At 36.6% G+C, this 15,139-nt stretch overlaps 1 protein-coding gene across 1 annotated transcript in view; it reads left to right on the top strand.

Moving 5' to 3' along the window:
* Positions 1-11,468, top strand: part of col5a3a (collagen, type V, alpha 3a) — a 134,031-nt gene extending 122,563 nt beyond the window's left edge. Inside the window, exons 64-67 of the mRNA XM_056454092.1 lie at positions 3,926-4,038; positions 4,154-4,222; positions 4,824-5,057; positions 10,343-11,468. Of these exons, the coding sequence (XP_056310067.1) occupies positions 3,926-4,038; positions 4,154-4,222; positions 4,824-5,057; positions 10,343-10,489 (563 nt within the window). The 3' untranslated portion in view covers positions 10,490-11,468. The remainder of the gene's footprint in view (positions 1-3,925; positions 4,039-4,153; positions 4,223-4,823; positions 5,058-10,342) is intronic.
* Positions 11,469-15,139: the final 3,671 nt, after the last annotated feature.

Here is a 15,139-nt window from a genome sequence, read left to right as displayed (position 1 = left end):
TATACAATAACTTGCCTAATTACCCTAACCTGCCTAGTTAACCTAATTAACCTAGTCAAGCCTTTAAATGTCACTTTAAGCTGTATAGAAGTGTCTTGAAAAATATCTAGTAAAATATTATGTACTGTCACCATGGCAAAGATAAAATAAATCAGTTATTAGAAATGAGTTATTAAAACTATTATGTTTGGAAAATGTGTTGAAAAAAAAGCTTCTTGCTGTTAAAAAGAAATTTGGGGAAACAATAAACTGGGGGGCTAATAAGTCAGGGGGCTAATAATTCTGACTTCAACTGTATGTGAACATATTGGACCAGTTACCAAAGATGCAACAGCAAAAACAAACAGAACTGTGATTTTTTTTTACATTGCATAGCAACCATGATCGGCTGCTCTTTTCACAATTTTTCATATGAATTGAATAATATTAAATAATATTGAATAATAATACATTTTCTTTTATTTAATCAAGCCCTTTCCTAACAAGCTCACAAATGTTCCACTATTCATGGGGGCTCCTTGTTTTGAAAAGAAGTAATAACATTAAAATCCAAATAGTTATAGACAGATTTTACAACATATTAAAAATGGATAATAGAGCTATATATTTAATATAGGCTTCTTGGCATTGGTCGGGGCCCTCTAATTCCCTGGGGCCATACGCGGCTGCTTTCCTCACTTATTGGTTAAATCCGCCCCTGAATGGATGCGTAATGTTTACATACAAAAGCTTAAATACTGGGTAAAGTTTGACTGAATATTTATTAGTTATGCCTAACTCCAGTAATTAGTTATTGGTTATTAGTTACTGTAATGCATTTCTTCTCTAACACATTACTCCCAAGACCGATTTAAAGGGCACCTATTTTACCCCCTTTACAAGATGTAAGATATGCCTTTGGTGTCACCAGAATGTGTCTGTAAAGTTTCAGCTCAAAATACCCAACACTACTAGTAATTTATCATACCCTACAGAATCTGCCCATTTTGCTGTCGGAATACATTGTAGCTGTTTTTGTAGCCTGTGGCTGTAAATGCAAATGAGCTGCTTGTCCCGCCCACCGTTCCTATGTGCGTGTCTGCTTCTCATCATCCATTTTGTCAGATAAACATCCGTGAGTGAGAGAGACAGACTTCGATGAAGCTGAAATACAGCTCATTGGTCAAAAATACCAAGTAAGTTTATTTGATGTATTTCTGTGGAGCTTGTTCAAGCCTTTCTGAAAGGATGAGTCCCACACAAATGCCATTTGTATTACACACACACACACACGCACACACTCACACACACATATCCATGTGCGTTTCCTGACACCATGCAGCCTAGTGATCATAGCGGTTAAGAATTACATAGCAATTTTACAGTCTTTGTTGTTTTAAAAATTATTTAAAATGATATAACTTATAGTAATTACGGAGAGAGTTGTAACAAATATTTTAATCCAAGTTTATTTCCAAAAAAAAAATGTTCTGTGGACATGTGTATGCTATTATAAAAACATGGTGCCTGTCAATCAATTCGCTGGGCGGGGAAAACCGCACTTCTTCATCACGTTGTGGTAGGACTCAAAATCACTGGAGTTGGGTGCTATTTTAATGTCTGGAAATTAAAAAAAAAATGAGACTTGTTGGGTTTATATCACTCCAATATGACTGTGGACACACTACATGCACACAGTTCTGTCCAAACAGTTTACAAAAGATGATTTTCATTATAGATTCCCTTTAAACTATAACAAGGTCATTGTTTTATTGTGTTATGTGCAGGTTTAATGTGTAGCTTATGGGTTCATGTCTAAGCATAGGTGTAGGGTCAGCAGTGTAATTCTAAATGTATTTACATGAATAAATAATTTACAAAAATCATGAGTAGATTTTTGAAAATATTTAAAATTATTTTAAAAATTATAAAAAATTTAAAATGTACAAAAAAGAAATATTCATTTTTAGCAATTTGCAGTTTCCAAATTTATTTCCAATTTCTTCAATTTATAGTGGTCAATGTATATAATCCATTAATTTGACTGAATTAATAGAAAAGGTGCTATATTGTGATATATGTATCATTATTAAGATATGAGATGACTTGTACTGTGTTTAGAGATTTTTGTCATATCGCCCAGCCTTATGCCATCTTACGGACATTTAGGGCATGCAGAGTTTCTCCTACTAGTAAATTAGTTTCTGTTTTCAAAAAAATGTTGCGTCAACCACATGAAAATCGGAAAAACATATCTGCAGATCCAGGCAAACGTAAATAGATTATGCTTTTAGCCACCGTATGCTTTATGTCCATGTGTGACCCTTGCCATGTAACATTAATCGCAACATAGTGTACATTGAGCCAAAGCCTCCTCTAATTATCTGCATTTTATCAACCGCAAAAGTTCTAACAGATGCCATTGATGCACATCTATTTTCATAAGTGTACTCTCTCTCTCTTTCTCTCTCCCTCTCACATGCTCTCTGAGTGGCATCATTTAGTATTTATTTCCAAACTTTTGTTTCATTTTAATCCCGACTAAACATGACAGACAAAGTGTGCTCTGATTTGTTTTTATTTTAGGCTACTTGATGCATTAGAGTTTTAATGGGCCATTTTGATTTAGAGTTAGAATACAAAACAAAATGCAGGTCAGTTTGACTTGTATAGAAATTTGGAGAACAAATGCAGGCTTTCGTTGATCCCAGTTGTAAGGGCAACTAATAATAACTTGACTTCTAGTTGGTTGTGTGGAAAAGTGGAAGAAGATTGATGAATCGTGTTAAACTGCATCCCAATTATCACAAATACTGCAGAAGACCTATTGGAACCTGCATAGACCCAAGATTCTCACAGAAATCAGTCAAGTTTGGTCACGAAAAATCATGGTTTGGGCTTACATTCAGAATGGGGGCATGCAAGAGATTTGCAGAGTGGATGGCAACATCAACAGCCTCAAGACATTTGTGCTGGCCATTACGTTACAAACCACAGGAGAGGGCAAATTCTTAGCAGGATAGCGCTCCTTCTCATACTTCTCCACATCAAAGTTCCTGAAAGCAAAGAAGGTCAAGGTGCTCCAGGACTGGCCTGCTCAGTCACCATAGATGAACAATATTGAGCATGTCAAAAGAATCTTGATGAACTCTGGGAGTCCTGCAAGAATACTTTCTTTGTCATTCCAGATGACTTTATTAATGCGTTAATTGAGTCATTGCAGAGATGTATTGATGCAGTGCTGCAAGCTAATGGGAGTCAGACACAATATTAATTCTTTTTCCACTGCAGCCTGACTTTATATTCTATACTGTACATTATTTCTTTTAACTGACAAGACTTTTGTTTAAGCTAAGTCAGGCCTTACTGTCGTAATTAAATAATTAAAATCAAGGCATGATCATATTTTATTTTGGTAAAATAAGCGTAATCTAGAGGCTTTTGCCTTTCATATAAGCCACTTCTGATAGCAAATGATCAACTAGAAGTCAAGTTATTTTTTTTTTGTTCCGAAAACATGGATAGGCGACAAGACTTTTGTCAGGTAGTGTAATTTATTGCTCTATATATCCCAGTAATCAGTTTTTATCTGTCACAAATACTGCCGCTAACATTTTGAGAAAGGGCACCATAAAACAAGTCATTTTAGATAGCAAGAAATCATATTTCCTGCAAAATAGCCATGCTTTGAACTAAATGAGGGCCTTAATTTACATGCAGTTAATTTTCAATCAGTTTCATTTGAATTGTAATTTAAAAAGAATTCTCAGTTGTGAATGCCGTTTGACCTTGGCAAACACTGTAACACTGTGTATTAGGAAATCAGTAATGATTCTAATTTACATACTTTGTGTTTATATAATAATAAAAAAACCTTGGTGGTGAGTTCTCTCATTATTCCACCCAGCCACGTATGTTTTTAAACAAGCGATCCTCCCCCTTTTAGGTGAATATTGGATTGACCCAAACCAAGGCTGCCATCGAGACTCCATCAGGGTTTTCTGCAACTTCACAGCAGAAGGGGAGACCTGCCTGCACCCAGATAAACGATTTGAAATGGTGACCATACTCACGTACACCACACACGTCTTCATGCAGTCTCAGTTCAGCAGGCCTTCTGGGGTCTGAAGGAAAAAAAAACACGTCTGATCTGTCTTCGTGTCTCTCAATACAGGTGAAACTGGCCGCCTGGAACAAAGAAAAACCGGGCAGTTGGTACAGCCAGTACAGAAAGGGCAAACAGGTACTTTTCTCTTTCAACTGCCAACATGTATGCAGCACCAACTCTAAATCTGTACTCATTTTGACTCTCAATCGTTTGTTGCCGATAAACAAAATAAAAAGGGCAACAGTTTATTAGCGGCGTGCTGTCTGATGCAATAAATAGAGCAGCTGTTATGCAGGCTTTTTACTCTTAAATTAATGGTGAAAAATAGTGAAAGAGACTGTCTAAACTGTCAAGCAATCAGCTGAGATGCATCACTCAATGAGTGCCTGTCTTTGATGGAAATAAAAAATAAATGCTATGTCTGGCCTAGAAGAAGGGGTATGATGGAATTTATATGCGGCTCTATCTGAAGCGCCTCGGGCCAAACTCTCTTGAGTGCACGCTAGCAACCTCCATCCGTCTTGACTCATTAAATGATTCTTGAGACTAACAGCGAAGGCCTGTCTCGTTCGAGAAGCATGACATCTGACCTTGTTATGAAGATTTAGGTAGGCAGATGTCACTCTCACCTGGCTTTATTAGAAATAAATTGTAGGAGTTTGCATGGATGATGTGTGATAACTATGTCTACGGAACTTTGATTAAGCTGAGTGATTCTTTTTTACCCATGATGCAGTTCTCCTACATTGACACTGAGGGAAACCCAGTTCCTGTGGTTCAGATGACCTTCTTGAAGCTTCTCAGTGCCACAGCGATGCAGACGTTCACCTTTAGCTGCCAGAACTCCATCGGCTGGTATGACATGTCAAACCACAATCATCAACATGCCTTACGGTTTCGTGGTAGCAACGATGAGGAGATGACGCAAGACAAATCAGCCTTCATTACTGCGCTTTATGATGGATGTCAGGTGAGGTGTTTTATTAAGTAACTTAATGCAATAGCGTTTGACAATGCACCGCACTGGTGTTATAATGAGATGGAGATTTATGCAGACATTTTGTGTCCATTCCATTTTTTTGGTTACACTGACTATTTTTTTACTTACAGTAGTAGCTTAGTAACATTACTTAGGGTGCTTTCACACTAGCACTTTTGGTCCACACCTGTGTTCGTTTGACGTCAGAGTTCGGTAGATTTAGCTAGTGTGAATGATGTCTTCTGAACTCATGTGCACACCCGTGACGCGTACCCTAGTCCTCCTTAAAGAGGTGGTCTGGTGTGTGGTTTGTGTTAACTCTGGTACGGCAAGGGGGGACAATCCAGCTTGGGTTCGGTCCAAGCAACTGAACCAAGTGTGAAAGCACCCTTAGAGTTTTAACAAACTTGCCATATACTGTAGCTAGAGCTAGTATGAAGGATAGGTTACAGTTATTTGCATGTACTTATGCATCATTTATTGTTATTACTATATTCATAAAAAGTTGTTAAATTTTATTTAATTAAATTACATTTCATATGTACAGTTGAAGTCAGAATTGTTAGCCTCCCTGAATTATTCCACCCCCCCACACACATTTCTAATTGTAATAGTTTTAATAACTAATTTCTAATAACAGATTTTTTTGTGACGATAACAGTACATAATATTTTACTAGATATTTTCAAGACACTAGTATTCAGCTTAAAGTGCTATTTAAAAGGAATTTAAATATGCTTACTAGGCAAGTTAGGGTAATTAGGCAAGTCATTGTATAACAATGGTTTGTTCTGTAGACAATCGGAAAAAAAATATTGCTAATAATTTTTACCTTAAAAGGATTTTAAAAAAATTAAAAACTGCTTTTATTCTAGCCGAAATAAAACAAATAAGACTTTTTTTCAGAATAAAAAATATAGGAAATACTGTGAACAATTCATTACTCTGTTAAACATCACTTGGGACTCTAACTGTATTTATATTAAAATGATTCACTATATTTATTTCAATTACTCCACTTTTTATGGAATATGCTTATTTTTGTTGAAGATTCACATGCAGTATTGATTAAGATCAGTAGGCAACGGTCAAACAGTATCAGTCCAAAAGAACAGTCGGGTCACAGGCAAATAGATCAGTCTGGGCGGCTAACAGCATAAACAATAAACAAAGCGATGGTCAAGAAACACGGTACAGGAAAAACAAGACAAGGTAAATGCTTCGTAATGTTGACAGGTTAACAAACAAACAAACAACAAGTATGTGGGAATGTGAGCAGTCTATATATTGTGTGTAATCAGCCTTAGATTAGCTACCAGCTGTGTGTGTGCAATGGTCTGAGATCTAAAACAGGTGTGTGATGGTATTTGTTGTTCATAAAGTGACAGAATTGTAGTCCAGGTGATGGTGTGTGTATACCAGCAATCTGCAAACCAGGATTGTTGGTGATAGTGACACCTAGAGTTGAGTTGAGTTTTACCATTTTTAAATCCATTCAGCTGATGTGGCTGGAGCACTTTTAGTTTAGCTTAGCATAAAGCATTGAGTCAGATTAGACCATTAGCATCTTGCTCAAAATATATATTAAAAAAAGTTTTAATCAATTCCTTGTTTAAAGCTTGACTCATTTGAATCTACATTATGTAAGACTGAAGGCAAATTAAAGTTGCTTTTTTTAGGTCTATATGGCTCGGAACTCTAGTTTGGGTGTATAAAGCAAAGTCCAAACTGGGGACTATTTTCAGGCACTGTATTGACCTTATTCTTCAATGCGATAGTGCGCCCGTTTCTGCGATTGTTTTAGAACTTCCGATTCAGTCGCCTATGAGAGAAATGACTAGAAATTAGAAATGCTTGCTCTACAAACAAATGTGTCCATGACTATACACAAAAAGAATAATATAAGAAGAAAATATCAGTTTGCAACATCAAGCAGCATAACGAGCCATTTTTAACATCTAAAAATCAATGGAAGTGAATGAGAGCAGAAGTCTTAAGCCAATAAAGATTCCAATGGCTGCACCCGCTCATACCTGAAGAATAAGGTCAATAATATCATTGCACTTGATGCAGCCATGGTTATGGCAGCAAAGTCCTTTGATCATTACTTGAGGTGTCTGAAGAACTTGGTTGTGCCATCACTGTGTTCGTTTGTAAACTATAATTTAATCGGTACAGGAAGTATTTATTTAACATGTCCTTAGGAAAAACAAAAAACTCCCACACTTAGTTTCTTGGAGTTTTAATGAATCACTAAATTAGTCTTCCGTCTGTGGCAAATGAGGAGCTAAAAACAATCAGAAGCCGCTAATTCTAAAATAGCACCCAAATAAGCTCATTTCAGCAGGAGTTTAATGCAGACTCAAAATGCTCAGCAATTCATTTCAAGAGAATAAAAAATACACTATAAAAAGCCTTAAGTAGGCTCTAAATCAGTAAATAAGAGTGGGCTGCATGACCATAAGGTATAAGTAACTTTACTTTATGATAACAATATATTTTAAGATTATACTATGGATGCTATGGATAAGTATCCATTATTTAAATTTGTAGTTATTCCAGACAATTATCAAAAAGGCTTTATTGATAAATATAGTAGGGATGCCAAATATGCTTTGCCAGTATTTTCAAACTCCTTTGAAATTAGTGATCTGTTTGTGATTTTGAGAAGTGTTCATTTTCAGGTTCATTTACAGAGTCAGGTTTGCACTTTTTATTAACCATAACTGTTAGCTTCTCACAAAAAAAATTAAATAAATAAATCTGACATGATTTTAAGACCCCAATTTATGCTTTGTTCCTAGATAGAACAAACTTTTTTCTTCATTTTTAATGTAACAGCAGCTCCTGAGTAAATTTCTCATGGAGCAAAGCAAGCACTAAGAGCCAGCGGGAGGCTGCTTGGGAGCGATAATGTAAAGAAAAGGGATTAATAGAGCAGATACTGAATTAAGCTCTGTAAGATTGGTGTCTTAGTCAATAAGTCAGTCCAATTTTCAGATATTTTGATTAGTATATTAAATAAGACTGTAACATTTTCTGACACAATTTTGACTTGAATTATTTGACTTTCAGGTTTCAACAATTGTTTTAACTATGCAAAATGTGACATAATATTAATAGTTATTCATTCATTTTCCTTTGGTTTAGTCCTTTTATTCATCAGGGGTCGCCACTTATCCAGCTGCAACTCAGTACTGGGAAACATCCATACACAGTAATTCACAAACATATACTACGGCCAATTTAGTTTATTCAATTCAACTATAGCGAATGTCGTTGGACTGTGGGGGAAACCGGAGCAGCCGGAGGAAACCCATGTGAACACGGGGAGAACATGCAAACTCCACACAGTAACGCCAACTGACCCAGCCGGGACTCGAACCAATAACCTTCTTGCTGTGAGGCAACAATGCTAACCACTTAGCCACCATGTCACATATTATTAGTCAGTATGACTTAAGTCGAGATGACTATAGAAGTTAATTTGATTGAAAACTAAAACATTTAAGGCAAATATAATTTTTTTTTCAGTGTGTGATAAAGTCGTGTTACAGGGTGGTCATTAGGACCTGTGGGATGCTATTAGTCAGCAGAGGTTGATTAACGTAATGAGGGATATTGTACACAGTTATTCTTTACTCACATTCGCTGTTTCAAGTCAGTTATCCAAAACAGTTAATCTAAATAAATCACAAAAGTTAAACTCCGATTGTTGACCTTACTATGAGCATTCCAGTCAGAAATTCCCTCAGTTTTATGAGCAGCACCTTGCTCAGTCACACACACAAACTGCGCACGAGTAAGCCACACCAGCCTGGTCTCACGAGGAAATGTAACTATTTTAAGTTTTGATAGTTTAGTGGATAATTCATATGATTTTCTATGAATTCAGTCGTACAAAAATGAATGATTTTAAGAAGGAGGCGTGGCACCTAACCTCACCCCTAAACCCAACCATCATTGCGGGATAAGCAAATCGTACTAAATTGTACAAATGAGTTTGAATTTCTTATGAATTAGCCACTAAATCAAAAAGTTACGAATTGCGATGAGATTGTGTTGGCCACACCCACATATTAATATGTTGCAATATTGACATCATTCTGCAATGTGGAAGTGCACTCGTTTTTACGATTTGTTTTAGAACTTCTGATTCAGTTGCCTATGGGAGAAATGACTAGGAATAATAAACAGCAAAAAACAAACAAACTACTCACTCCAAAAAGTGTGTTTATATAAAAATAATATAAGAATATATCAGTTTGCAACATCAAGCAACACAACAAACTGTTTTTCTTTTTGTTTTTTAGACCTTCGAAAAAAATATTGCTTAAGGGAACAAAAAATATTGACCTAAAAATGGTTTTAACTGCTTTAGCGCTCTATCATACACCAAGCACAATAAGGCGCGAGATGTGTTTGGCGTGATTTTTTTGCTATTTTCAGATCAGCTCAACTGTAATTTCCATGTTTTTTAAATAGCAAATCAATTTGCACCATATTGTGGACTCATGGGTGTGCTGGTCTGTAAGTGAGGTGTGTTAAGGTGAATTGTTGCTATTTTGAGGAACTGAAATAGATCGCGCCATTGACCAATTAAAAGTTTGTCTAAAGTTATGTACCTATGCAGATTTAAAATTAAAGTACTAAAATGTTACAAAAAATATTGTTTTCTACATAAATATAAAAACTACCACCTACACTCATTCATGACAATTTGCATTTGTATAATGTTATTATTATCATTAGTAGTAGTATTTATTACATGCATATTTATATTTGTTTTAATAAAAAAAGTTGTGTTGGCCACACCAATTGTGCAGAATTTCTGTGTTTTTAAGTAGTTACAGTGTTTTAATTACTCACGCTCGCCTCCCTCGCCATAGTATTCTACCGTGACATAGCACATATGAGATAAATGATAAATGTCAGTACGTAATAACTGGTTATGATCTAAAACTAAACTGGTAGCAAATTGTTCGCATCTGTGCTTTAGACTTTGCGCTTAAATCGTTAAAATAGAGCCCTAAGACTTCTCCAGAAGAAAAAATATTATAGGAAATACTGTAAAAATGTCTTTGCTCTGTTAAACATTATTTAGGAAATATTAGAAAAATTCAAATTAAATAAAATTTATAAAAGTGGTAATATATTTGACTTCAGCTGTATATTTTATAGTTCAATATTTTCTGCAGTAACATTTTACCTTCACATTGCCCAGCACTACTAGGAAAGTCTTCATTCAGCTCACGTTTCATTCTTTTTTTCCACAGACACGAAAGGGTCAAGAGACGACCGTTCTCCAGATCAACTCTCCACGATCAGAGGTCCTTCCGCTCATGGATGTCGCCATATCAGACTTTGGGAGTAACAACCAAAAATTCGGATTCCACGTTGGAACAGTGTGTTTTAAGGGCTAATACAGATTTGCCTCATCGCACTGCTTACCAGCTAAAAAAAGCAAGAAATCAAGGCTGCAAGTGATATTTATTGAGTAATGTGTAAGCGGTGTCTTTGTGGCATGTTTTCAAATGACTCTTGAACATCTGATGGGTTTCCAAAGCCCTCAATTCCACGATGGCTACGCAAGGATGCCAACCGGGACCAAGTAAGCACATTTATCAAAGGGAAGAGTCTTTTTCTGTCTGTCTTTATACTCTACTCACCTGTGGATTAAATTATGAGGCGCGACCCACTAGATTTCCGAGAACTGCTCCGACTGAAAAACAAATGCATCACTTCTCTGTCATCCGCTCCGCAGGCCGCTTTAGCCCATCGCGTGCTATATTGTTGAATTTACAGCCTGTGACTCAGTTCTCATTTGTTGTTTGTCTCATTTGATAGCTATGATTCGAAATTAATTTGCCACATGAGGGATCGGCTTCAACGTTGAAGAGTCAATATTTCGCCGACCCGCTTTCCTGCCTCGACTGCAACGTGATGCCAACTGGGGCGAAGTTATACCTCTTTACTAGTTTTGACAAGGAAAACACCACCCCGATCTGCTTGTAATTCCTCGCTCGAATATCCCCTGTCACATCAAACTTGCAGTGTTACTCATCTTTAATCAGTGTACGCTCATACATAAACAATGTTAAATAAGGCCCGAGCTTTTCAAAACGCAAAGCAGTTTATGTGCATGACTCAAATGGAGCCCAGCTGCTTATTAATATGTAAAGTAGTGCGCTCACTTAAGCTGCTTGTCTTGTTAGCAGGCAGGCTAGTATGTTTGCCTGTCAGTGATCCATGTTTCTATGGTGCCTGCGTATCAACCTTTGCTCCACACAGCTGAATTGCTTTATATATATGTGTGTGCGTGTGGTATTGAATGAGAATTCATCGGGAGAGGGGCGTCATAGCAGCATTACACTGAAGACAAACTAAACAATGCTTCTCTTTTTGGTGTAAACTCATTGAATTTAGAATCATCAACCTCAGAGTATTGTGTGTGTATGTGTTGATATGTCTTGTCTTGTTTGTTGTTGTTTGTTCCCATTGTGGTGCTAAAGAGATTTGTTGTTGTTGTTTTTTTTGCTATGTGTAATGATAATTTGTTGTCTCAGGGGCAGAGGTAGGAAAAGGGAAGACATCCGTGGTGCTTAATACTAATGCAGGGAGAAGAACACTCTCAGAAAAAAACACACACAGCTGTAATAAACAGCCAATATGGTGCAAAATGTATGTACATCTAGCAGTTGTTCATCAATAGTGACTATAAAACTTATATAACGTCAACGGACTGACAAATTATGTAAATATACACAAGATTGCTTAGATTAAATGCTTTTTACGTTCATTTTATACTTCTAAACTCTTAAAAAATTTACAAAATACAGGCTAAAGGCCTGTTCACAGCAAGAACGATATGATAGCAATGACTGCAATATATAGATCATTTCAATGTGGTGATGTCATTGGCCCATGAACATTTCCTGCTTATCAAACTATTTCATAACTGTAACAAGAGGCAATTCAGTCCTAACTTAATGTTAAAACAGCTAGCATAGCATCAATATGTGGCTCTTTTTAGATTCTCAGAAGTCATAGAAATTAAAAATGTAAAACAGGAAATGCGTTGGGACCTTTGTTTTTGTTTACATCCCTCAAAATGGTCCCAAATGCATGTGCAATTGCATAATGCTTAAGCTCTTTAAAACAAGATGAATTCTGATTGGCTGTTGAATAGCTGAAATAAAATTTTTTCTCAAATTTGATTCCAACGATATTGTTTCTCTGTGCCATTATCATTATAGAAGTGCACGTCATGATTTTACCAAATACGATGTAATCCTAGATGAACAGTTATATTGATTCTAGAAGATCATTTTTTGAAAATGAAAATGTAATCCATACCATACCCCTAAACCCAACCATAACTGTAAATGATTCCCAAAATCAGAGAATTGGCTGATTGGGTTTTTGTTCCAGGCTCGACATAGATCAGTGTTTCTCAACCACGTTCCTGGAGGACCACCAGCACAGCATATTTTGAATGTCACCTTTGTCTGTCACATCCATTACAGCTCTTTTAGTCTCTACTAATGAGCTGATTATATGAATCAGGTGTGTTTGATTAAGGAGACATGTGCAGAGCTGGTGGGCCTCCAGGAACGTGGCTGAGAAACACTGGCATATATGTTTATCCAGGAACATGCCCTACTTGGTGTAATCAGGTTGGCGTTATAGACGTGCTGTAGAACTTTACTTTAGTATTCTTTACATTTAGAACAGCCTCTTTGGAAATTTGTTATTCTTTTTTTTTTTTTTATGGAAGTTTTGCTATACTTTTTATAAAATGTCCACAAGAGGGCGTTGTTTGTTGTGTCAGCCAATTCTAAACCATAATCTAAACCTAATCAAGTATCCAATTATTAAGTGTGACGTCATGCGAAGTGGCTTCCGCGTCCAATCTGTCTATCAAACTGTATGGGGAGACTCATCAAATGGTAATAATAAACGTTTACAGAGCGATGTAATACTTCACAATCGCAATGTATATATCCATGTCTAATATCTGATGGCCAGAAAGTGATACATTTTTTTTAGAAATTATAAAAATTTTGGTATTTGTGATGCAGCAAGTCCAGATACTATTGTGTACACTATGATTTTATATAAAATCCACTTTAAAGTGTGATATGACTAAAAAGTGACCATAAATGAATAGTATATTTTCCTAAGAGTAGCGGCTTGGACCCGGAAACAGTATTCCATACGTCACCACTTAATAAGCAGATTAACGAAAGCAAATATGACACAAAACCCCACATGCTGAAACATTCATGCCATTTAATCAGATTTTTACATAGCTTTGAGCTTTTTTGTCAAACTGTTTCACAAGAGTCATTCTCAATTATCAGGTGACAGCAGTACTGCTACAGCGACTACCTTAGAAATATAGTTCATATGGAAAACCAGCCCGATCTCATGAGGAAATGTAACTCTTTTACATATTATCACAAAAATGACTAATTTGTTCGAATTCATATGATTTAATTATTTATAAATCATACACTGTAAAACCCCCAACAGTCAACTTTATCAAATAAGTTGAAATAAGAAATGAAATAAGTGTGGTTAACTTAAAATTTACTGAAAGTTAATTCTACTCATTTGAAAAGAGTTTTGAACTCGGTGTTGAAGGTAATGAGTTAATTAAATACTTCATTACTCCAACTTAAATGGGGTAAGTTCACAGTACTCATATAGATTCGTTTTTTTAACTTAAATGGTTTGTTGCAACAGTTTGAGTTACCTTAACTCTTTGGGTTTTACAGTATACAAATTTAAAAAAAGAGGCGTGCCCCCAGAGCAGATTCGGTGCTCTTAGCTAGTTTTTAACAGCAGATGGTGCTTTTAGCTAGTTTTTAACAGCAGATGATGCTCTTGGCTAGTTTTTAACAGCAGATGGCACTATAGGCTAGTTTGTAATAGCCGATGATGCTCGAGGCTAGTTTTTAACAGTAGATGGCACTCTAGGCTAGTTTTTAACAGCAGATGGCGCTCTAAGCTAGTTTTAACCAGCAGATTCGGTGCTCTTAGCTAGTTTTTAACAGCAGATGGTGCTCTTGGCTAGTTTTTAACAGCAGATGGCACTATAGGCTAGTTTGTAATAGCAGATGATGCTCTAGGCTAGTTTTTAACAGCAGATGGCGCTCTAGGCTAGTTTTTAACAGCAGATGGCGCTCTAGGCTAGTTTTAACCAGCAGATTCGGTGCTCTAGGCTAGTTTTAGCCAGCAGATTCGGTGCTTTAGGCTAGTTTTTAACAGCAGATGGTGCTCTTGGCTAGTTTTTAACAGCAGATGGTGCTCTAGGCTAGTTTTTTAACAGCAGATGGCACTATAGGCTAGTTTGTAATAGCAGATGATCCTCTAGGATAGTTTTTACCAGCAGATGGCGCTCTAAGCTAGTTTTAACCAGCAGATTCGGTGCTCTTAGATAGTTTTTAACAGCAGATGGTGCTCTTGGCTAGTTTTTAACAGCAGATGACACTATAGGCTAGTTTGTAATAGCAGATGATGCTCTAGGCTAGTTTTTCAACAGCAGATGGCACTCTAGGCTAATTTTTAACAGCAGATGGCGTTCTAGGCTAGTTTTAACCAGCAGATTCGGTGCTCTAGGCTAGTTTTAACCAGCAGATTCGGTGCTCTAGGCTAGTTTTAACCAGCAGATTTGGTGCTCTAGGCTAGTTTTAACCAGCAGATTCAGTGCTCTAAGCTAGTTTTTAACAGCAGATGGTGCTCTTGGCTAGTTTTTAACAGCAGATGGTGCTCTAGGCTAGTTTTTAACAGCAGATTCGGTGCTCTAGGCTAGTTTTAACCAGCAGATTCTGTGCTCTAAGCTAGTTTTTAACAGCAGATGGTGCTCTTGGCTAGTTTTTAACAGCAGATGGTGCTGTTGGCTAGTTTTTAACAGCAGACGGCACTATAGGCTAGTTTGTAATAGTAGATGATGCTCTAGGCTAGTTTTTACCAACAGATGGCGCTCTAGACTAGTTTTTAACTGCAGATGGCGTTCTAGGCTAGTTTTAACCAGCAGATTTGGTGCTCTAAGCCAGTTTTTAACAGCA

The sequence above is a fragment of the Danio aesculapii genome, chromosome 3, assembly GCF_903798145.1.
Source record: "Danio aesculapii chromosome 3, fDanAes4.1, whole genome shotgun sequence".
Taxonomy (NCBI): domain Eukaryota; kingdom Metazoa; phylum Chordata; class Actinopteri; order Cypriniformes; family Danionidae; genus Danio; species Danio aesculapii.
The sequence above is the reverse complement of the archived record's forward strand: the minus strand, read 5'-3'. Positions and strand labels throughout refer to the sequence as shown.